The sequence below is a fragment of the Leptonychotes weddellii genome, chromosome 1 (genome assembly GCF_054177405.1).
Source record: "Leptonychotes weddellii isolate Sample4059 chromosome 1, ASM5417740v2, whole genome shotgun sequence".
Taxonomy (NCBI): domain Eukaryota; kingdom Metazoa; phylum Chordata; class Mammalia; order Carnivora; family Phocidae; genus Leptonychotes; species Leptonychotes weddellii.
In genome coordinates, this window is record NC_138369.1 from 191,904,189 (window position 1) to 191,920,716 (window position 16,528).

The following is a 16,528-nucleotide window of genomic DNA, read 5'->3' on the forward strand; positions in this document are numbered from 1 at the left end:
GTGGAGGGAGCAGGGAAGCCAGAGGAGGAAGAAGGCCCTGCTCCCAGGCTGGGTTAGGAGGGGGCATGAGGGGGTGCTGTTGCTTCCTGGGGGGGCCCTCCCCCTGTCCTGGCTGACTCCAACAGCTACTCCAGCACCAAAGTCCCCTTTGGCTGCTCAGCTGCTTTGAGTTCGGGCAAAGGCAGTTTCCTTTAGAATATCCTCTCCTTCACCTTCTACCCACGTTTACCGGGTTTTTAGAAACCTAACAGTGGAGTCATGGTGGGTAATTTCCCCCTTTCCCAAGCTCGCTTACTTTTCCAGACACCAAGAGTCACGGGGAAACGGGCAGGAGGGAGGGAAAAGCAGGTGCATTTGCGGGGTCTCCTGGAGGGCTCTGTCTGGGGTCCCAGGGTCCCCGCACCTGCGCCCAGCCCCACCCAGCCCCTCGGAGCCTGCACCTGGGGGGGCTGGTCTCCAGGGTGTGGGGACACTTGTGGGGGACGTGGAGCACATGCTCACATGCACTCACATACACACACACTCACATGCACTCACATGCTCACACTCACACATATTCACATGCACGCTCACACTCTAACAACACGTTCACACACACTCATACACAAGCTCACACTCATCTGCTTACACTCACACTCTCGCATGCTCACACTCACATGCTCACGCACGCCCACTTACACTCTCGCATGCTCACGCTCACACACACTCACACTCACATGCATACGGCCATGCTCACACACTTGCATGCTCACATTCACCCACTTACACTCACACCCTCACATGCTCGCACTCACACACTCATTCACACTCACACCCTCGCATGCTCACACTCTCACACACATTCACATCACACTTGCGTGCTCAGCCTCTCTCACACACTCGCACTCACACACTCATTCACACTCACACACTTGCATGCTCACACTCACACACTCATTCACACTCACACCCTCGCATGCTCACACTCACACGCACATTCATACACACGCTCACACACACTTTCACACTCTCTCTCACACTCTCTCCCACGCTCACACTCATGGTCTCTTCCACTCGGACACACACTCACGTCGGAGGCCATCGGAGGAGATCCCTGCTCTGGGCCCTGTGCCCTCAGGCGCCTCTGGCCGCACCCCCGTGTCTGTGGGACCCCCCTGGGGTGGGTGACCACTGTGTCCCTGAGCAGCCGCCCAGCGTGGGGGCCAGAGCCGAGGGCGAGGGCGGTCCCTAACCCTAGCTGCCCTCCTGGAGGCCCCCAGCCCGGCTGCTCCTCCCTCCCGTCCCCTGGAGACCCACCTCCTGGCCAGGCGCGGCCAGTGTTGGCTGGCAAAGTGCAACCACAGCCAGCGAGCTGCGCCACGGGATGGTTCAAAGCCGTCATCCGGCTGCCCACCCCCCAGGGCTCTGCAGCCCGTCCCCGCCCAGGACCCACCGGACCTCCGGCCCACTTCCCTGGGGACCCCTCCACAGGGGGGTCACGCTCTCCGCCCATCGCCCTGCAGCTGCTCCCTGGGGGCGCGTGCAGACCCCCATCCCGTGGATTCTGGGTGCACTGCCCGGGCGGGGCTCCCCTCCCGGGTCCCAGGGCACCGTGCATGGCGGGCAGCACCAAGGTGAAGACCCATTCCCCAAGGCTGGCTCGGGGACCTCAGAGGGGGTCAGCGAGGCCCAGGCGGCACAGCGGGGATGGGAGAAAGCTGCAGAGCCTTGCACCCCCACGTCCCACCTGAATTCTCCCTGCACACAGCCCCTCAGGGCAGCAGTCCACGCGGGCAGGAGCCAGGCACGGCTCCCAGCGCTGGTGTGGGGTGCAGCGCTGCGTGAGCACTGATGTCCGTGGCCTGTGTGTCAGGGGCTGGGGGCCAGAGGGGAGCCCCCTCTCAGTAGGACCGTGCAGCTCTCCTGGAGAGAGAGGGTCCAGACAGGGAGGAGGGATGCAGCCTCACCTCAAGCACGGGAAACGTGCAGGATGGCAGCGATGCCCAGCCCGTGGTGCGCGTCAGGCTGGTTTCTGATTTCTTTTGTGTCTTTCCCGTACTTGCCGTATTTTCTCTGGTATGAGGTTGCATCACTTTCATACTCAGAAAAGAACACAGGTGAAGGCATCTAAACAGACCTATACCACACGTCTGTCAAAATGTTTCCAGCAGAGAAATCCCACCTCAGAATGGCTAAAATCAACAAGTCAGGACACGACAGATGTTGGCGGGGATGCGGAGAAAGGGGAACCCTCTTACACTGTTGGTGGGAATGCAAGCTGGTGCAGCCACTCTGGAAAACAGGATGGAGGTTCCTCAAAAAGTTGAAAATAGAGCTACCCTACGACCCAGCAATTGCACTACTGGGTATTTACCCCAAAGATACAAATGTAGGGATCCGAAGGGGCACATGCACCCCGATGTTTATAGCCACAATGTCCACAATAGCCAAACTGTGGAAAGAGCCAAGATGTCCATCGACAGATGAATGAATAAAGAAGATGTGGTATATATATACAATGGAATATTATGCAGCCATCAAAAGGAATGAGATCTTGCCATTTGCAACGACGTGGATGGAACTGGGGACTTATTATGTTGAGTGAAATAAGTTGATCAGAGAAAGAAAATATTCCTATAATATCACTCATATGTGGATTTAAGAAACAAAACAAGTGAGCAAAGGGGGAAAAAAACAAAGAAAGAAGCAAACCAAGAAACAGACTCTTAACTCCAGAGAACAAACTCATGGTCACCAGAGAGGAGGGGGTGGGGGATGCGGAGTCGGGGGCACTGTCCTGATGAGCACCGGGTGATGTACGGAAGCGTTGAATCTCTACATTATACACCCGAAACTAACATGACACTGTATGCAACTAACTGGAATTTAAATAAAAACATTAAGAAACGTTTACAGACACAGAAGTGTTAGCTCTTAATACCTCTGGGCAGTGAAACAAGATGATGTTTTTCTAATTTTGTAATCTTTCTATGGTGAGCATATACTTTTTTTGTAAGAGGAAAAATAACAATTTTTGAAGACATCATTGCTGAGCTCTTGTGAGCAGAGACACCCGGGTGGGGCTGGTACCTCTGTGAGCCTGAGCCTCCTGCCTCGCAGACTCGCGTGGTCCCGGCCCCACCAGGGAGAAGCTCAGGCCACCTTTGAGGACACGTGCGCTGCTCAGCCTCCCGTGGCTCAGAAATGGGTGCAAGGCCTGGCTGGGCACCTCCCTGTCCTCAGGGATTCACACAACGTATTCCTACTTCTCCCAAACCTGCAGGAACGTGAGCACCTTTGCACTTTGCAGATCCAACAGCTCCAACAGGAGCCAGGGAGCGGTGGGCGGGGGGGGCAGGGGGACAGGCTTCCGCGGGGGGCTGACCTCCTGGGCCTGAGCCCGAAGCCGCAAGCTGGGAACCATGGCCCCAAACAGGAGCACAGGTGGGATGAAATCAGAGGCAGGTAGAATTTCTCACACAGTTTACAGAAATCCCACGAAGAAGGTATGGGGAAAACACTGGAAGAAATCCTAGAACAATCATTGAGAAGTGTGATTTCTGAAGGATTTCTCAAAAGTTTCTTTTACGATGATACAACTTTGGTATGGTTTTAAGCTATAAAACATTTAGGCTGATATTAGACAATTGTCAACAGCTCCAGCTCGGGAGGAGGTCTTCTGGGACCTTCTCTGGGGCAAGGGTGCGTCTGGCCACATCTGGAGCCCACCCCACAGAGCCCCAGGGTGGGGCCTTCAGACCCCTCCTCACAATCAGGGTGCCCACGTATATATGGGGAGAGAGAGGACTGACTCTTGAACGCCGCGGGTTTGAACTGCATGGGTCCACTTCCACACAGGTTGTTTCTGAACTACACAGTTGTGCAAACGTGTTTTCCTGACGGTTTTCTTAATACCTTAACAGCTCTTTCCTGTGGCTGACTTGACTGTAAGAATACAGCACAGAAGACACACAGCACACAGAGCCGACGTCCGACTCTACGGGAGCCCGGCGCCCGGGCCGCGGCGTCCGCAGGCTCGGTGGCTTTGCTTTCCCGGAGTAAAAACTGAAACATCTTTTCCAAATACGTGTTGACTAACCTGGGAAGGAGTGTTCTCAGGGCAGGAACTGGGGAATCTGACCACGCGATGGGTGTGAGACGTCCAAGCCACCCCCACCGCGCCCACGGGCGATTAATGCCACAAGGAGGGACGACCCGCGGGGCTCGGGGGACCCGGTGCGCGGAGCACGCTCTCCATCGCGCGTCTTAATGTACGCGGTGCGCGGGCAGCCACGGACTCCCCCAGACCGGGCCACAAGCCCCGCGCGCAGCCGGGCGCTGGGTCGGAGCCGCCCGGAGCCGAGCACGGCGGGGCGGTGACTCACTGCCGGGAGACCCCCGCCCTCCGCAGCGGCCCCGCCCCAGCTCCTCCCCGGCCCGCCCTGCGGCCGAGACTTCGCCGGCGAGCAGAGACTGCTCGTCGTCTCTCGGCCTCTGGTCACCACCGGCCCACCCGGACCCCAGCCCTCGCTGGATGGTGACACTGGGTCGGTAACATGAAGGTGGCCCGCGCTCTGCTCCCCCTGCTGCTGCGGGCTTGCTGGGCCGCCGCTCAGGACGCCCCGGGCATCGCCAGGGCCGCAGCCTTCCAGGGTGAGTGACTCGCGCCTCCCCTGACTCTGCCTGTGCGGCCCGGCCTGACCCCACCCTTCCCTCCGACGTGAGAGCCGCCGACCGGCGGGCCGCGGGGTCGTGAGATTCCCCGGGCGTGGCCCCCAGCAGGGCCTGGGCCCTGGGCCCCTCATGCTTCCCTGCGCCCCGGGGTGTCAGGCTGGCCTGGGGGGGGTGGCAGCGGCATCCCGGCCTCAGCCTTCAGCGCCCCGAGATCGCCGTTCTTGCTCTCCCTGGGTTCCTTCGGTCTGACTGCTCCCCGGGCACTCGGTCGAGAACCAGGGCCCTGGTGCTCTCTCACCTCGTCCAGGAGGTCGTGCCCCTGGAAGTTTAGATGCATAGAGGGACAGTGCAGAGCGAACGGCCTGGTCCTGCAGGCCAGGGCGGGGCTCGCTGTCCTCCGGGACGTGGTGGCTCTCCCCCCCAGCCGGCGGGGTTCCCAGGACCCACGGGGGGCTCTCACAGTCACTCTGCCCCCCTCTCCGGGGCCGGGGCCGGGCCCGCACCTGGGGGAGTGGCCTCCCTGTGCCCAGGAGGGCGCAGGGCGTGAGCCTCAGGCCCCCAACCCCGTGCTTGGCCAGACTGCCCTGTGGACCTCTTCTTTGTGCTGGACACCTCCGAGAGCGTGGCCTTGAGGCTGAAGCCCTACGGAGCCCTGGTGGACAAGGTCAAGGCCTTCACCAAGAGCTTCATCGACAACCTGAGAGACAGGTAGGAGAGCCGGCACATCCATGAGCCTCTCGGGGAGGCCCCGCAGGCAGAGCGAGCCCCCTTCCCATCTAGAAGGCCGGGGTGAACCAGGCCATGCAGTCACCCTCCTGCGTCCACAGTGGCTCCGATGGGCCAGAAAAAGGCCGAGTGTGAGAAGGAGCGGACCGGTGGGGCGGCACCATCCGCCTGGTCAGCCGGGAGCCTGGGGGACAGTGCTGCCGTGGGGGATCCCAGGACCCCAAATGTGCCTCCCTGCCCCCCAACTGAGTGGGTTTCAGGAGTTGGTGGGAGGCTCTGTGGCTCCGCCCGGTGCCTGAAGTAGGCCCCCTTGCCCCCTCCTGGACACTGACCTCTGCCCGGGTGGACGGTCAGAGCCTGTGTCCTGACCAACGTCCTGGTGTTCTAGTGTCCTGGTCCGAGGGCCCCGAGGGCCAGCCAGCTTCACTCACTCATTCATCTGTCTGAAGCATCTGCAGCTGGGGGGTGGGGGTCTCCTAGAGCAGTGGGTGTGGCTGCAATTGGACACGCCCATGGGGGGGCCAAGGCCATGGGGGGAGGGTCACAGTCAGAACCAGGCTCCTCCCCCACTCACCTGGGCAGGGCCTGGCCCTACTCCGACCTGGTCCCTGTTGACCCGCTGACTCGGGGACCGGACACCCAGCTGCCCGCCCACCTTGAGGGGGTTGCGAGGACAGGGTGGGGGCTGCCCAGGGAGGGGCATATGACCTGAAACCTTGAATTCAGCCAAAATGCCTGGGGTCCTGAGGCCCCCCACCCCGTCCAGGTGCCTTTGGCCTTGTTCCTCAATTTCTTAGGACTCAGTTTCCCCACTGTGCAACTGACGCTGCTACCGTCACTGTAGGGGCCTCGGTCACGCCGGCTGCTGAACAGGCTGCTGGGCACGTCTCCCCCAGGCCCCACAGGGTAGGCCCCTGGAAGCCTCCAGCAAACGTGCACAGGGGCAGGGGAAGACGGCCACTCAGGGTGTCCCACGTAGAACTGACTTAGAGCTGGCCTCCCCCGCCCTGTCACCTGCCCCAGCACCGTCCAGGCTCCGTCCCTGGAGGTGCCCACGGCTCCTCCCCCGAGGGCCCCGGAGGTCAGGGGCCATGGTGGTCGCTCGCTGGCTGGGGCTGGCCCTCCTGACCGCCCCCACCCCGCCGTGCCACGTGTGGTCCCCAGGGCAGGGCCCCTCGCTGCCGGGGTGTGACGGGGCTGGGCAGTGTGTCACCTGTGACAGGGGTGACCCTGGTGCCCGTGGGCGGACACACACGGGGAGCGGCGTGGGGGGCCCCGGGGGTGCCCGCGGTGAAGGGCCCCCGCTCACTGCGCCCTGTGCTCGGCAGGTACTACCGCTGTGACCGTAGCCTGGTGTGGAACGCGGGCGCCCTACACTACAGCGACGAGGTGGAGATCATCAGCCCGCTCAGGCCCATGCCGGGCGATCGCGACGCCCTCAAGGCCAGCGTGGATGCGGTCAAGTACTTCGGCAAGGGTACCTACACGGACTGCGCCATCAAGAAGGGGCTGGAGGAGCTCCTCGTGGGGTGAGTGCCCGCCGTCCGCACGCAGCTCCCCGTGTGGAGGCCTGTGCCTCCCGGCATCCCAAGCGTGTCCCTCGGGGGCTGTCCCTCGGGGCTGCTCCTTGCGGTCGGCCCAGGGACCAGTGCAAGTGCCCGGGGCCACGTCGGTGGCCCCACCCAGCCGCTCCCGTGGCTGCCAAGGGTCACTCTCCGTCCCTCTGCTCCCCTTGAGCTGCCCCTGTGTCTTCAGCCACTGAAGGGGGAGGCCCACCAGGCCTGGAGTGTCCCAGCCACTGCGGAGGTGGTGCTGTGGTCAGGGACCGAGGGCAGGGCTCTCCTGGGAGACGCCGGGGCCCCCGGGCTGGCTCCACACACGTCGTCCATCGGCCGCAGGGAGAGCCGGCAGCGGCCATGGTTCATCCCGGGAGAGGATCCGTTCCCGGCTGTAGCTCAGCCCGGCCACAGCCCCCGGTGCCCCAGCCGTCCCTCTTCAGCCGTCCCTCCCGCTGGCTGTGGTCACCGATCCCACGGTCAGGGTGCCTCCCGGGGGCAAGGACCCGGGCCTCTCCCCTGGGGACATGGGCGTCTTCCAAGAGAGTGTTTCAGAGAAATGTGATCCTGCGAACCTTTATTTTCTGTTTTAATACCCTTTATTACAGCCCCATTTACAGGCAGCATCGACGAGCAGAGACAGACCGCCCAGCGTGGCAGCCAGCCGCCCTCTGAGGTTGCATTTGGGTCCGGGTCTCCCTCCAGGGCCTCTAGCCCCCGGCTCCTCACCTCCAGTCTTGGGGGTCCCAGCTCTGTTCCGGAGGTGCCCTGAGCTGTCAGGGTCAGCGGGCGCTGGAGGGGGCCTCACTGCTGCCCACCCCCTTGCAGGGGCTCCCACCTGAAGGAGAACAAGTACCTGATTGTGGTGACTGATGGGCACCCCCTGGAGGGCTACAAGGAGCCGTGTGGGGGCCTGGAGGACGCCGTGAACGAGGCCAAGCACCTGGGTGTCAAAGTCTTCTCGGTGGCCATCACGCCCGACCACCTGGTAGGTGTCCCCGTCCCCGCACCCGCTCCAGGCAGGGGCTGGGGGCCCCCCCTAGGGTGCAGGCAATGTGCCGCCACGATGGGGGGGGGCCAGGCTCCCAGCCGTCATCGGCCTCATCCCTTGTCCTCACCAGGAGCCACGTCTGAGCATCATCGCCACAGACCACATGTACCGACGAAACTTCACAGCGGCTGACTGGGGGCAGAACCGCGACGCCGAGGAGATCATCACCCAGACCATCGACACCATCATCGACATGATCGTGAGTAGCCGCTGCCCCCTCGCTCCTCGTCTGCTCCTAGTCCGGGGCGCTGGGAAATCCTGCGGCTCTGAATATAAATTAATTCCTCTTTTCCGTTTCGCTTTTCAGAAAAACAATGTGGAACAAGTGGTAGGAGCCCCTCCCCCTCTCTCCCCTGCCCTCCCCCTCCCTTCTCGCCCGCCCACCTCAGCTGTCCAGGGCATCACCAGCCAGGTGGGTGTCCAGGGCGCTCCGCGGAGCCCCATTTTCTAAAGTGTCCTCTGTCCTTCCTCCCGCAGTGCTGCTCCTTCGAATGCCAGGTGAGTGGGGGACACTGACCACCTCTGGGGTCACCCCGGATGCTAGCTCAGGCTGACCTTTCCCTTTGTCTTGCAGCCCGCCAGGGGACCTCCCGGGCCACGGGGAGACCCCGGGTACGAGGTGAGTGGCCGCACCCCTCCCTGGAGGGAGAGAATGTGCAGTACAGTGCTGGACAAATGTCCCTGCAGCCTGAAGCCCCTGGTGTGAGGGACGTAGTGGGACCCCAGGCAGCTGTCCTGAACCCCCACAGAGCGCCCACCCACACCAGGTGTGGGGAGAGGGAAGGGGCCCCTCGCTGAGCAGGTGCCCCCACCCATGGGGAGAGAGTCCAGGCACAGGGACCCTGCGGCCGATGCTGTGGCCGAGGGAAGGCTAGTGTGGGGGGTGGGGTCTGGCCGCAGGCTCCAGCGTTCCGGATGCACCTTCTTGGGGCCGGGCTGCAAATGTGGGGCCCAAGGCCAGGTGTGGCGCACACAGACAGTCAACCTTAGTGGGCAACATGTACAACTGGGCAGATTGCTCATCAAAGTGCAGGGTTTTGGCTACTCCGAAAAATGTTAGATTTCATGACCACGAGGCCGCATGAGCACGGCCCCCGGGAGCTGAGCCCGGCCCCCTCCCCAGCCTGGAGCCCCACACGCAGCAGGAATGGGCACGGAAGCCCGAGAGAAAGGCCAGGGCCAGGCCGGCCAACGTGGAGCAGCACAAGGCTTGGTGGGCTGTGGGAGGGGGCGGGTGCCCCTGACCTCGCAGATCCCAGGGCAGGCCACGGTGACAGGCAAGGAGTCTGAGCACCCCGAGGACTCTGAAGGTCCATGGAATATCTTGTTAATCCTTTTCTTGGGAGCAAGTCAGGGGTCCTTTCCGCCAGGTTATTAGAAATAAACAGAAATTGTGCCCTAACCTTGATCTGCTCTGTGTTCCAGGGAGAACGTGGGAAGCCAGGTCTCCCAGGAGAGAAAGGAGAAGCCGGAGACCCCGTGAGTGCCGAGCGCCTGACCTTGGGGGTGGGGGTGCTGAGAAGCCTGAGGCTGGGAGGGGAGCTGGGTTCGGTGGATGATTCTAGAAGGATGGCTGGTTTCTGGGCACCATGGTCATGTGGCCTGACCCTCAGAGCATATGGACCCAAGGCAGTGAGGGCAGAGGACCCATGCACAGCCATCCTTCCAGCACATTCTGCCTAGACCTGCGCTCAGGCCCAGCTCTCGGTGGGGCAGGTGGAGGGTCAGCCCAGGGCTGTTTCCCCACAGACCACCCCCTCTCCTCCTGGGGGCCCTGGACCTCGCCCTCCCCTCCCCTCCCTGGAGCTCCCCTGAGGAGACCCGCAGGAGTGGGAGGTAGAGCTTTCACATCGGAGCTGCTCTCTGGGATTTGGGCCAGTGGTCAGCCAGCCCGGTGTCTCTGGCTGACCAGGCCTGAGCAGAGTGGGGGGCAAGGCAGACTGGGGGGGCTGCCTGTGCCCCTAGGGGCATCTAACATGCCCCCCCGCTGTGTTCCAGGGAAGGCCCGGGGACCTCGGACCCATCGGCTACCAGGGGATGAAGGTGTGTCTCCTCCTCCTCTTTCAGAGCGGCCAGCCCTTCTAGGGGTGCAGCCGAAACACGTCTGGGCTTGTCCCAAGGCATTGGGCCCTGGGACATCAGTGACACCCCTTTCTCCTCTGCTCTGTAGGGAGAAAAAGGGAGCCGAGGGGAGAAGGTGAGTAAGGCAGGCTTCAGGTCGTGTCCCTCAGGGCACAGAGCTGCCCCCCCCCCACCTGGGAGGACAACACTGCCCATGTCCTACGTGTCCGAGCCTCCATGAGTGGGTGGGGGGTCCACCCCCCTCTGCCTCCCTGGGAAGATGCCCCCAGCCAGTTTCCAGGGAACTTGCCTCATGTTGGGGGGCCACCCCCCCTCACTCTCTCTTCCTGTCTCTGCAGGGCTCCAGGGGAGCCAAGGGCTACAAGGTGAGTGTGGGGGCGGGGACTTGTTTTCTGCCCCAGGGGGTACCGTCTGACCTTTGTGAACCCCTCCTTGGTCTTTGCACCTTGCAGGGCGAGAAGGGCAAGCGTGGCATCGATGGTGTGGACGGCATGAAAGTGAGTTTGCCGGGCTGGAGGGCGGGGGACCTGGAGGTAGCAAGAAAGGCAGGAGACATTTCTTGCCGAGCCCCAGGCCCCAGTGGACCCCAAGGCTCCTGGCCAAGTTCAGACCATCATCCTGTTGGGGCTTTCCTGGGAGGGGGTGTATGAGCAAGAGTGAGGGTCTTGACTGCTGATCTGCCTTCCTCCTTCCAGGGGGAGATGGGGTACCCCGGCCTGCCAGGCTGCAAGGGCTCGCCCGGATTCGACGTAAGTTGTGTTCTGTCACTGACATTTTAAGACCAAGTTCTCAGGAGCAAACGGGGACCCCACCCTTCTCCTGATGCTCAAAGACGTCACCGGTGGGCCATACCACGTGCAGACCTACCTTTCCAGTGTCCAATGTATTTGTGCCCAGCCCAATTGCTGCTTGTTGAAGACCAAGGCCTGACCCCCTACAATTTCTCACCAGGGCGCTCTAGGACCCCCGGGGCCCAAAGGCGACGCAGGTGCCTTCGGACAGAAAGGAGAGAAAGTGAGTGACACGGATCGGGCCTCCCCGCCTACCCAGCCAACGCAGCTTGACTCAGAAATTCTTCCTGGAGTCAGATTCTCCACCCACTGTCCAAGGCCCAGGCCTCCACGGGGGCCGGCAGGGGGCTGGGGTGGAGAGGGTGGAAAACGTCACAACCAAGGGCAGGCGCCCCTGCCACCCGGTGTCACGGAGCCTCAGACGTGCCCCGAGGCCCACACACTGCCCGCCTGCAGCGGACCAGCTGGCCCACCCGTCCGCGCAGCCTGGAATCCGTCTGCTTGTGCAGAAGTCACGATTTAAGAATAAACAGGATGCTGATGGCTGCAAGCAGGCAGAAAAGTAAAGAATGAGGATGCAAGTTCTGAGCCTAACTTAGAGCACGGCGTTCTGTTGCTGGTATACTCTGGTGTTTTCAGCGACAGGAAGTGCTAGGAGAGATGGGCAGGTAAGGTTGCCGGCTCCGAGGGCATCCTCACCACGCCGACTTCTGGGCCGATTCTCAGGATCTGGCCGATGGCTGTGGGGCCTCAACCTGACTTTCCGAGACGCTCGCGGCTCAGGGCTTGACCCCAGCAGGCGCCGCGGGGAGGTGGCCTCAGGCAGGATTCCTGTAGAGATGTGGGTGAGGGTCCTCAGCGTCCAAGGCTCTTGTGGTTGGTGAGGGAGAGCGGCCTGGAGTCTGGGTGAGGAGGCCCGGGGCAGGGTCCCCGCAGGCTGACCTTTCGGATCTTTCCAGGGTGCCCCTGGAGCTGACGGGGAACCTGGGAGGCCAGGGAACACAGGCCCCCCCGGAGACGAGGTGAGCACTCACGGAGCCCCCGAGGCAGGCGGGTGGGGTGCAGGCCCTTGGAGGGCCTCCAGGAGCAGGGGCCAGCGCAGCCCTGGGCTCCAGAGCAGGGTCGGAGACAGACGGTTCCACGCTTGTCCCCCCAGGGCGAGCTGGGCTTGCCTGGTCCCCCAGGAGAGAAGGGAGAAGCCGGTGACGAGGTGAGCACCCACCTTCCATCTCCTGCTCCCAACTCCCCGCCTGAAGCAGAGTTTCCATCCCAAACTGACTGATGTGTGTTCCTCTTAATCCCAGGGAAACCCGGGACCAGACGGTGCACCTGGCGAGAGGGTGAGTGGGGTGCAGGGACATCTGGGCCCTGGGCTTCGCCATGAAGCTCCTATCTGAGCTTGGCGGGACCCCAGTCTCTGAAAGGATGAGGTGTCCTGATGGGGGAGGTCAGCCCACACCCAGGCCTCGAGCCCCCTCCTCGATGTCGTGTCTGAGCTTCGGCCTCACCTCCCTCTGCTTCTCTCCACACAGGGCGGCCCTGGGGAAAGAGGACCACGGGGGACCCCAGGTGTGCGGGGCCCACGGGGGGACCCGGTGAGTCACCGTCCATCGAACTGAGACCCCACGCCCCAGGAGGGGGACAGAGCCTGAGGTCAGGCGGGGTCAGGCCATGCGCCTCACAGGACACACACCACCATGTCCCTTTGGCCCCCAGATTTCAGGCGACGACCCTCACCTGCTGTTTTCCCAAAGGCGGTCTCCCTGGTTCAGGAAGTTCCTGTGCTCAGCCCCCAGCCCGGACCCCTGGCCCCAATCCCAGGCCCCGACCCCCGGCCCCGACCCTGGACCCCGGCCCGGACCCCTGGCCCCGACCCCCAACCCTGACTCCCGGCCCCGGGCGTCTCAAGGGGCCTGAGGGAGGCCAGGAGAAGGGGGGCCGTGGGTCCAGATGAGGAGGGCAAAGTGCAGGGTTGTCTCCTCTCCCCTCCTCACCGCGGCTCGCCTGTCCCTGGGGTCCCTGCACGGCCTCGCACGCGGCATGATGCACTTAACTCCCCATCGCACACCTGATTTTCCCAGACACCTGCCGCGTCCCCCAGCAGCTCTGGAAACGCTGCGGAAGAGCTTCCGCTCTGGAACGATTCTTTCCTACCACCTGAAGAGTAGGAGACTTGGGACTGGTCCCCACGGCCCAGCCACCTCGCCCAGCTGCCGCCCGCACCCCCACCTCCTTCCGGAGCTTTCTCTGGCCCCATGGTTCACTGGGAAGGTCTTGCAGGACCCCGAGGGCAGGCCAGACCACCTGTGCCTGGTTAGAGGAGGGGGCAACAGGCCCCACCCCAGCGTTCTGGAGCCCGGAGGAGGGGACGATACTCTTCAAACCCCGGGTGTGGACCAGGCCTTGCAGCTGCCGGGCAGGCCATGCGGTGCCTCCTGCTGTGACCATCTAGGCAAAGCCACACCTCCTGAGGACATGTGTCCGGCTGTCCCGACGGGGAGAGCGGGCTCAGCCTGAGGCCAAGGTCACTGGAGGAGAGATTTGCTTTCTGCCCCGTCCCTGCTCCTCATCGTCCCCCAAACCCCACGACCCCCAGCACCGGGGTTGGGGCAGGATGTCAGGGATAACATGGCCTGCGCCTCCCAAGCTACCTTGCTGAGATCGGGAAGTGGGACCGAAGGCCAGGCTGCACCCCAGGGAGCACCCCAGCAGCTCTGGGCCCCGGGGCCAGTCAGGGAGCTGGCTGGAGTAGGAGCAAACATAAGGGGCTGCCTCCGGCCTCAGGAGGAGCGCTGGCCTCCTCACTGTGGCCTCCTGAGACCACAAGTCTCCAGATGGCCGTGCACACGGCCCCAGCATGCTAAATACCTGGGAGGAAGTATGAGGCCAGGCCCGCAGTGGACAGTGGCACTTCCTGGCCCAGAGAACTGGGGGACCCCGGCCTTGCCCGGTGCCGCCCAGGCAGCTTGACCTCTCCTGGCCTCCACACTCACCAGCTCATTTCTCCCCAGGGCGAAGCTGGAGCCCAAGGTGACCAGGGACGAGAAGGCCCCGTCGGTGTCCCCGGAGACCCGGTAGGAAGCCTGGGGATGGGGCGGGCTGCATCCTCACACCAGCAGGAGGGCTGACTCCCGAACTTAAGGGGGGCTCACTTCTGACTGGGGGGCTTCCTGCAAGGAGGGGTCTGTCTTCTGCCTCATTGCCTGGAGGCCATGTTGTTCCGGGGGCCTGAGCCCTGAAACCCCACAGGGAGGAGCTCGAGCTCTCCTGCCGCCCAGGCCATGGGCCTGGGGTGACCACCCCCCCAAGAGAGCACAGGAAGGGGCCATGTGGGACACATCCTCCCTACACCCCTTGGGCAACCCCTTGGTTGGCCCAGGCCCCGTCGGCCCATCTGCTGCTCTGTGATGGGGGTTACTCGCTGGGCATCCCCAAATTCCTCCTGCTGGAGATGAGGTGGCTGCCCGGCCTGCAGGGAGGGGTCTGGGCAGATGGAAGGAATGGCCTTGAGCCAGGATGGGACCTCCCCAGGTGGGCAGGAGGAGGGCCCCCCCACGGTGGGTGGAGAGCTCCCAACGGGACAGCAGCCGCGTGTGGGGGCCGCCCTTGGAGGGGCCAGGCCTCGGGCTCTGGTGGGGCTTGGCTTGTGGCTTCAAATCTTTTGGTGGCTTTTCTTGTGGAGAGAAATTTGGAATTGGGATTTTAACAAAAAAGGAATTTTAAAAAACAAGAAAGAAGCAGCCACAATAGGGCTGCCAAGTCTCCTGACGGAATATTAAAAACGCTCCTGGGTCCGTTCCCATGTGGGGGGCAGCGGGCGTGGACCCACTACGAGAGCAGCTCGGTGGGAGACTTTCTTCCCACATAATTGCAAGCTGGGCTCGCTGGGAGCCAGCCGTTCCCAGGCCTGTGGCCATTGTGAGCGGAAGGGGCACTGTGAGCCCTGCAGCCGTGGGCCCAGAGCCCGAGACTTTGGAGTGTCTGGTTCTCCCCTTTCCTGGCAGTAAAGGCAGATAATCTCTCTCAAATAAAACAGGTATAGAAGTTCTGTGGCTTGTAGACAAAAGACTCCTGTAAATAGGTCGCCTCACCTGTTTTGGAGAAGTGGTTCAATCAGTGACTCTAGCAGGAGCAAGGCTTACATGGAAAAGCAGAATCCTCCATCCCTGCATCTCCACCCACAACGATCAATTTTACTTTCTTCTAAAATTTAGTTTCTTCTAGAGTCCTTCCAGAAAAAGCATGGTGTGTGAGAGGGTGTGGGGGTATGCATGTTGTTTACACAAACAGCATTGTACTGCAATGCTCTTCACCTGGGGACTGTCCAGGTCAGTACCCATGGACCCCACTTGTAAGCTTGCTGAATGCCCCCGTCTAGTCCCCTGTCCACACGTGTGCAGACAGCGTCCGGGATTTTGCTTACAGAAAAATACTGTGATAAATATCACTGCCGCTGTCTGTCAGCTCGTTTGTCTCTCCATTTTTCCATACATCTGTCCATCCTTCCATCCATCCATCCATCCATCCCTCTTTCCATTCTTCCATCCTTCTTTCCATACATCTGTCCATCCTTCCATCCATCCTTCCTTCCTTCCATCCATTCTTCCATCCATCCACCCATCCACCCTCCCATCTGTCCATCCTTCCATCCATCTCTCCATCCATCCATCCATGCATCCTTCCATCCATCCTTCCATCCATCCATCCATCTTGAAATACATCCAAAGCTACATCCAAAACGTAAATTCTTTTTTTTTAAATTTTTTTATTAACATATAATGTATTGTTTGTTTCAGGGGTACAGGTCTGTGATTCATCAGTCTTACACAATTCACAGCGGTCACCATAGCACATACCCTCCCCAATGTCTATCACCCAGCCACCCAATCCTTCCCACCCCCCTCCACTCCAGCAATCCTCAGTTTGTTTCTTGAGATTAAGAGTCACTTATGGTTTGTCTTCCCCTTTGGTTTCGTCTTGTTTCATTTTTCCCTCCCTTCCCCTATGATCCTCTGTCTTGTTTCTCAAATTCTTCGTATCAGTGAGATCATATGATACTTATCTTTCTCTGAATGACTTACTTCGCTTAGCATAATACCCTCTAGTTCCATCGACATTGTTGCAAATGGCAAGATTTCATTTTTTGATGGCTGCATAATATTCCATTGTATATATACCACATCTTCTTTATCCATTCATCTGTTGATGGACATCTAGGCTCTTTCCATAGTTTGGCTATTGTGGCCATTGCTGCTATAAACATTGGGGTGCACGTGCCCTTTCAGATCACTCCATTTGTATCTTTGGGGTAAATACTCAGTAGTGCAATTGCTGGGTCATAAGGTAGCTCTATTTTCAACTTTTTGGGGAACCTCCATACTGTTTTCCAGAGTGGCTGCACCAGCTTGCCTTCCCACCAACAGTGTAGGAGGGTTCCCCTTTCTCCACATCCTCACCAGCATCTGTCGTTTCCTGACGTTAGTTTTAGCCATTCTGACTGGTGTGAGGTGGTATCTCATTGAGGTTTTGATTTGGATTTCCCTGATGCCGAGTGATATTGAGCTCTTTTTCATGTGTCTGTTGGCCATTTGGATGTCTTCGTCTGTTCATGTCTTCTGCTCATTTCTTGATTGGATTATTTGTTCTTTGGGTGTTGAGTTTAAGAAGTT

At 60.9% G+C, this 16,528-nt stretch overlaps 1 protein-coding gene across 1 annotated transcript in view; it reads left to right on the forward strand.

Moving 5' to 3' along the window:
* The first annotated feature begins 4,410 nt into the window (after positions 1-4,410).
* The window catches only part of COL6A1 (collagen type VI alpha 1 chain), a 21,898-nt gene continuing 9,780 nt past the window's right edge, over positions 4,411-16,528 (forward strand). The window contains exons 1-20 of the mRNA XM_006745840.3: positions 4,411-4,632; positions 5,232-5,361; positions 6,708-6,908; positions 7,764-7,923; positions 8,057-8,185; positions 8,294-8,314; positions 8,464-8,484; positions 8,561-8,605; positions 9,412-9,465; positions 9,985-10,029; positions 10,157-10,183; positions 10,407-10,433; positions 10,521-10,565; positions 10,764-10,817; positions 11,020-11,082; positions 11,819-11,881; positions 12,016-12,069; positions 12,164-12,199; positions 12,392-12,454; positions 13,871-13,933. Coding sequence (XP_006745903.1) covers positions 4,536-4,632; positions 5,232-5,361; positions 6,708-6,908; positions 7,764-7,923; positions 8,057-8,185; positions 8,294-8,314; positions 8,464-8,484; positions 8,561-8,605; positions 9,412-9,465; positions 9,985-10,029; positions 10,157-10,183; positions 10,407-10,433; positions 10,521-10,565; positions 10,764-10,817; positions 11,020-11,082; positions 11,819-11,881; positions 12,016-12,069; positions 12,164-12,199; positions 12,392-12,454; positions 13,871-13,933 — 1,398 coding nt within the window. The 5' untranslated portion in view covers positions 4,411-4,535. The remainder of the gene's footprint in view (positions 4,633-5,231; positions 5,362-6,707; positions 6,909-7,763; positions 7,924-8,056; positions 8,186-8,293; positions 8,315-8,463; positions 8,485-8,560; positions 8,606-9,411; positions 9,466-9,984; positions 10,030-10,156; positions 10,184-10,406; positions 10,434-10,520; positions 10,566-10,763; positions 10,818-11,019; positions 11,083-11,818; positions 11,882-12,015; positions 12,070-12,163; positions 12,200-12,391; positions 12,455-13,870; positions 13,934-16,528) is intronic.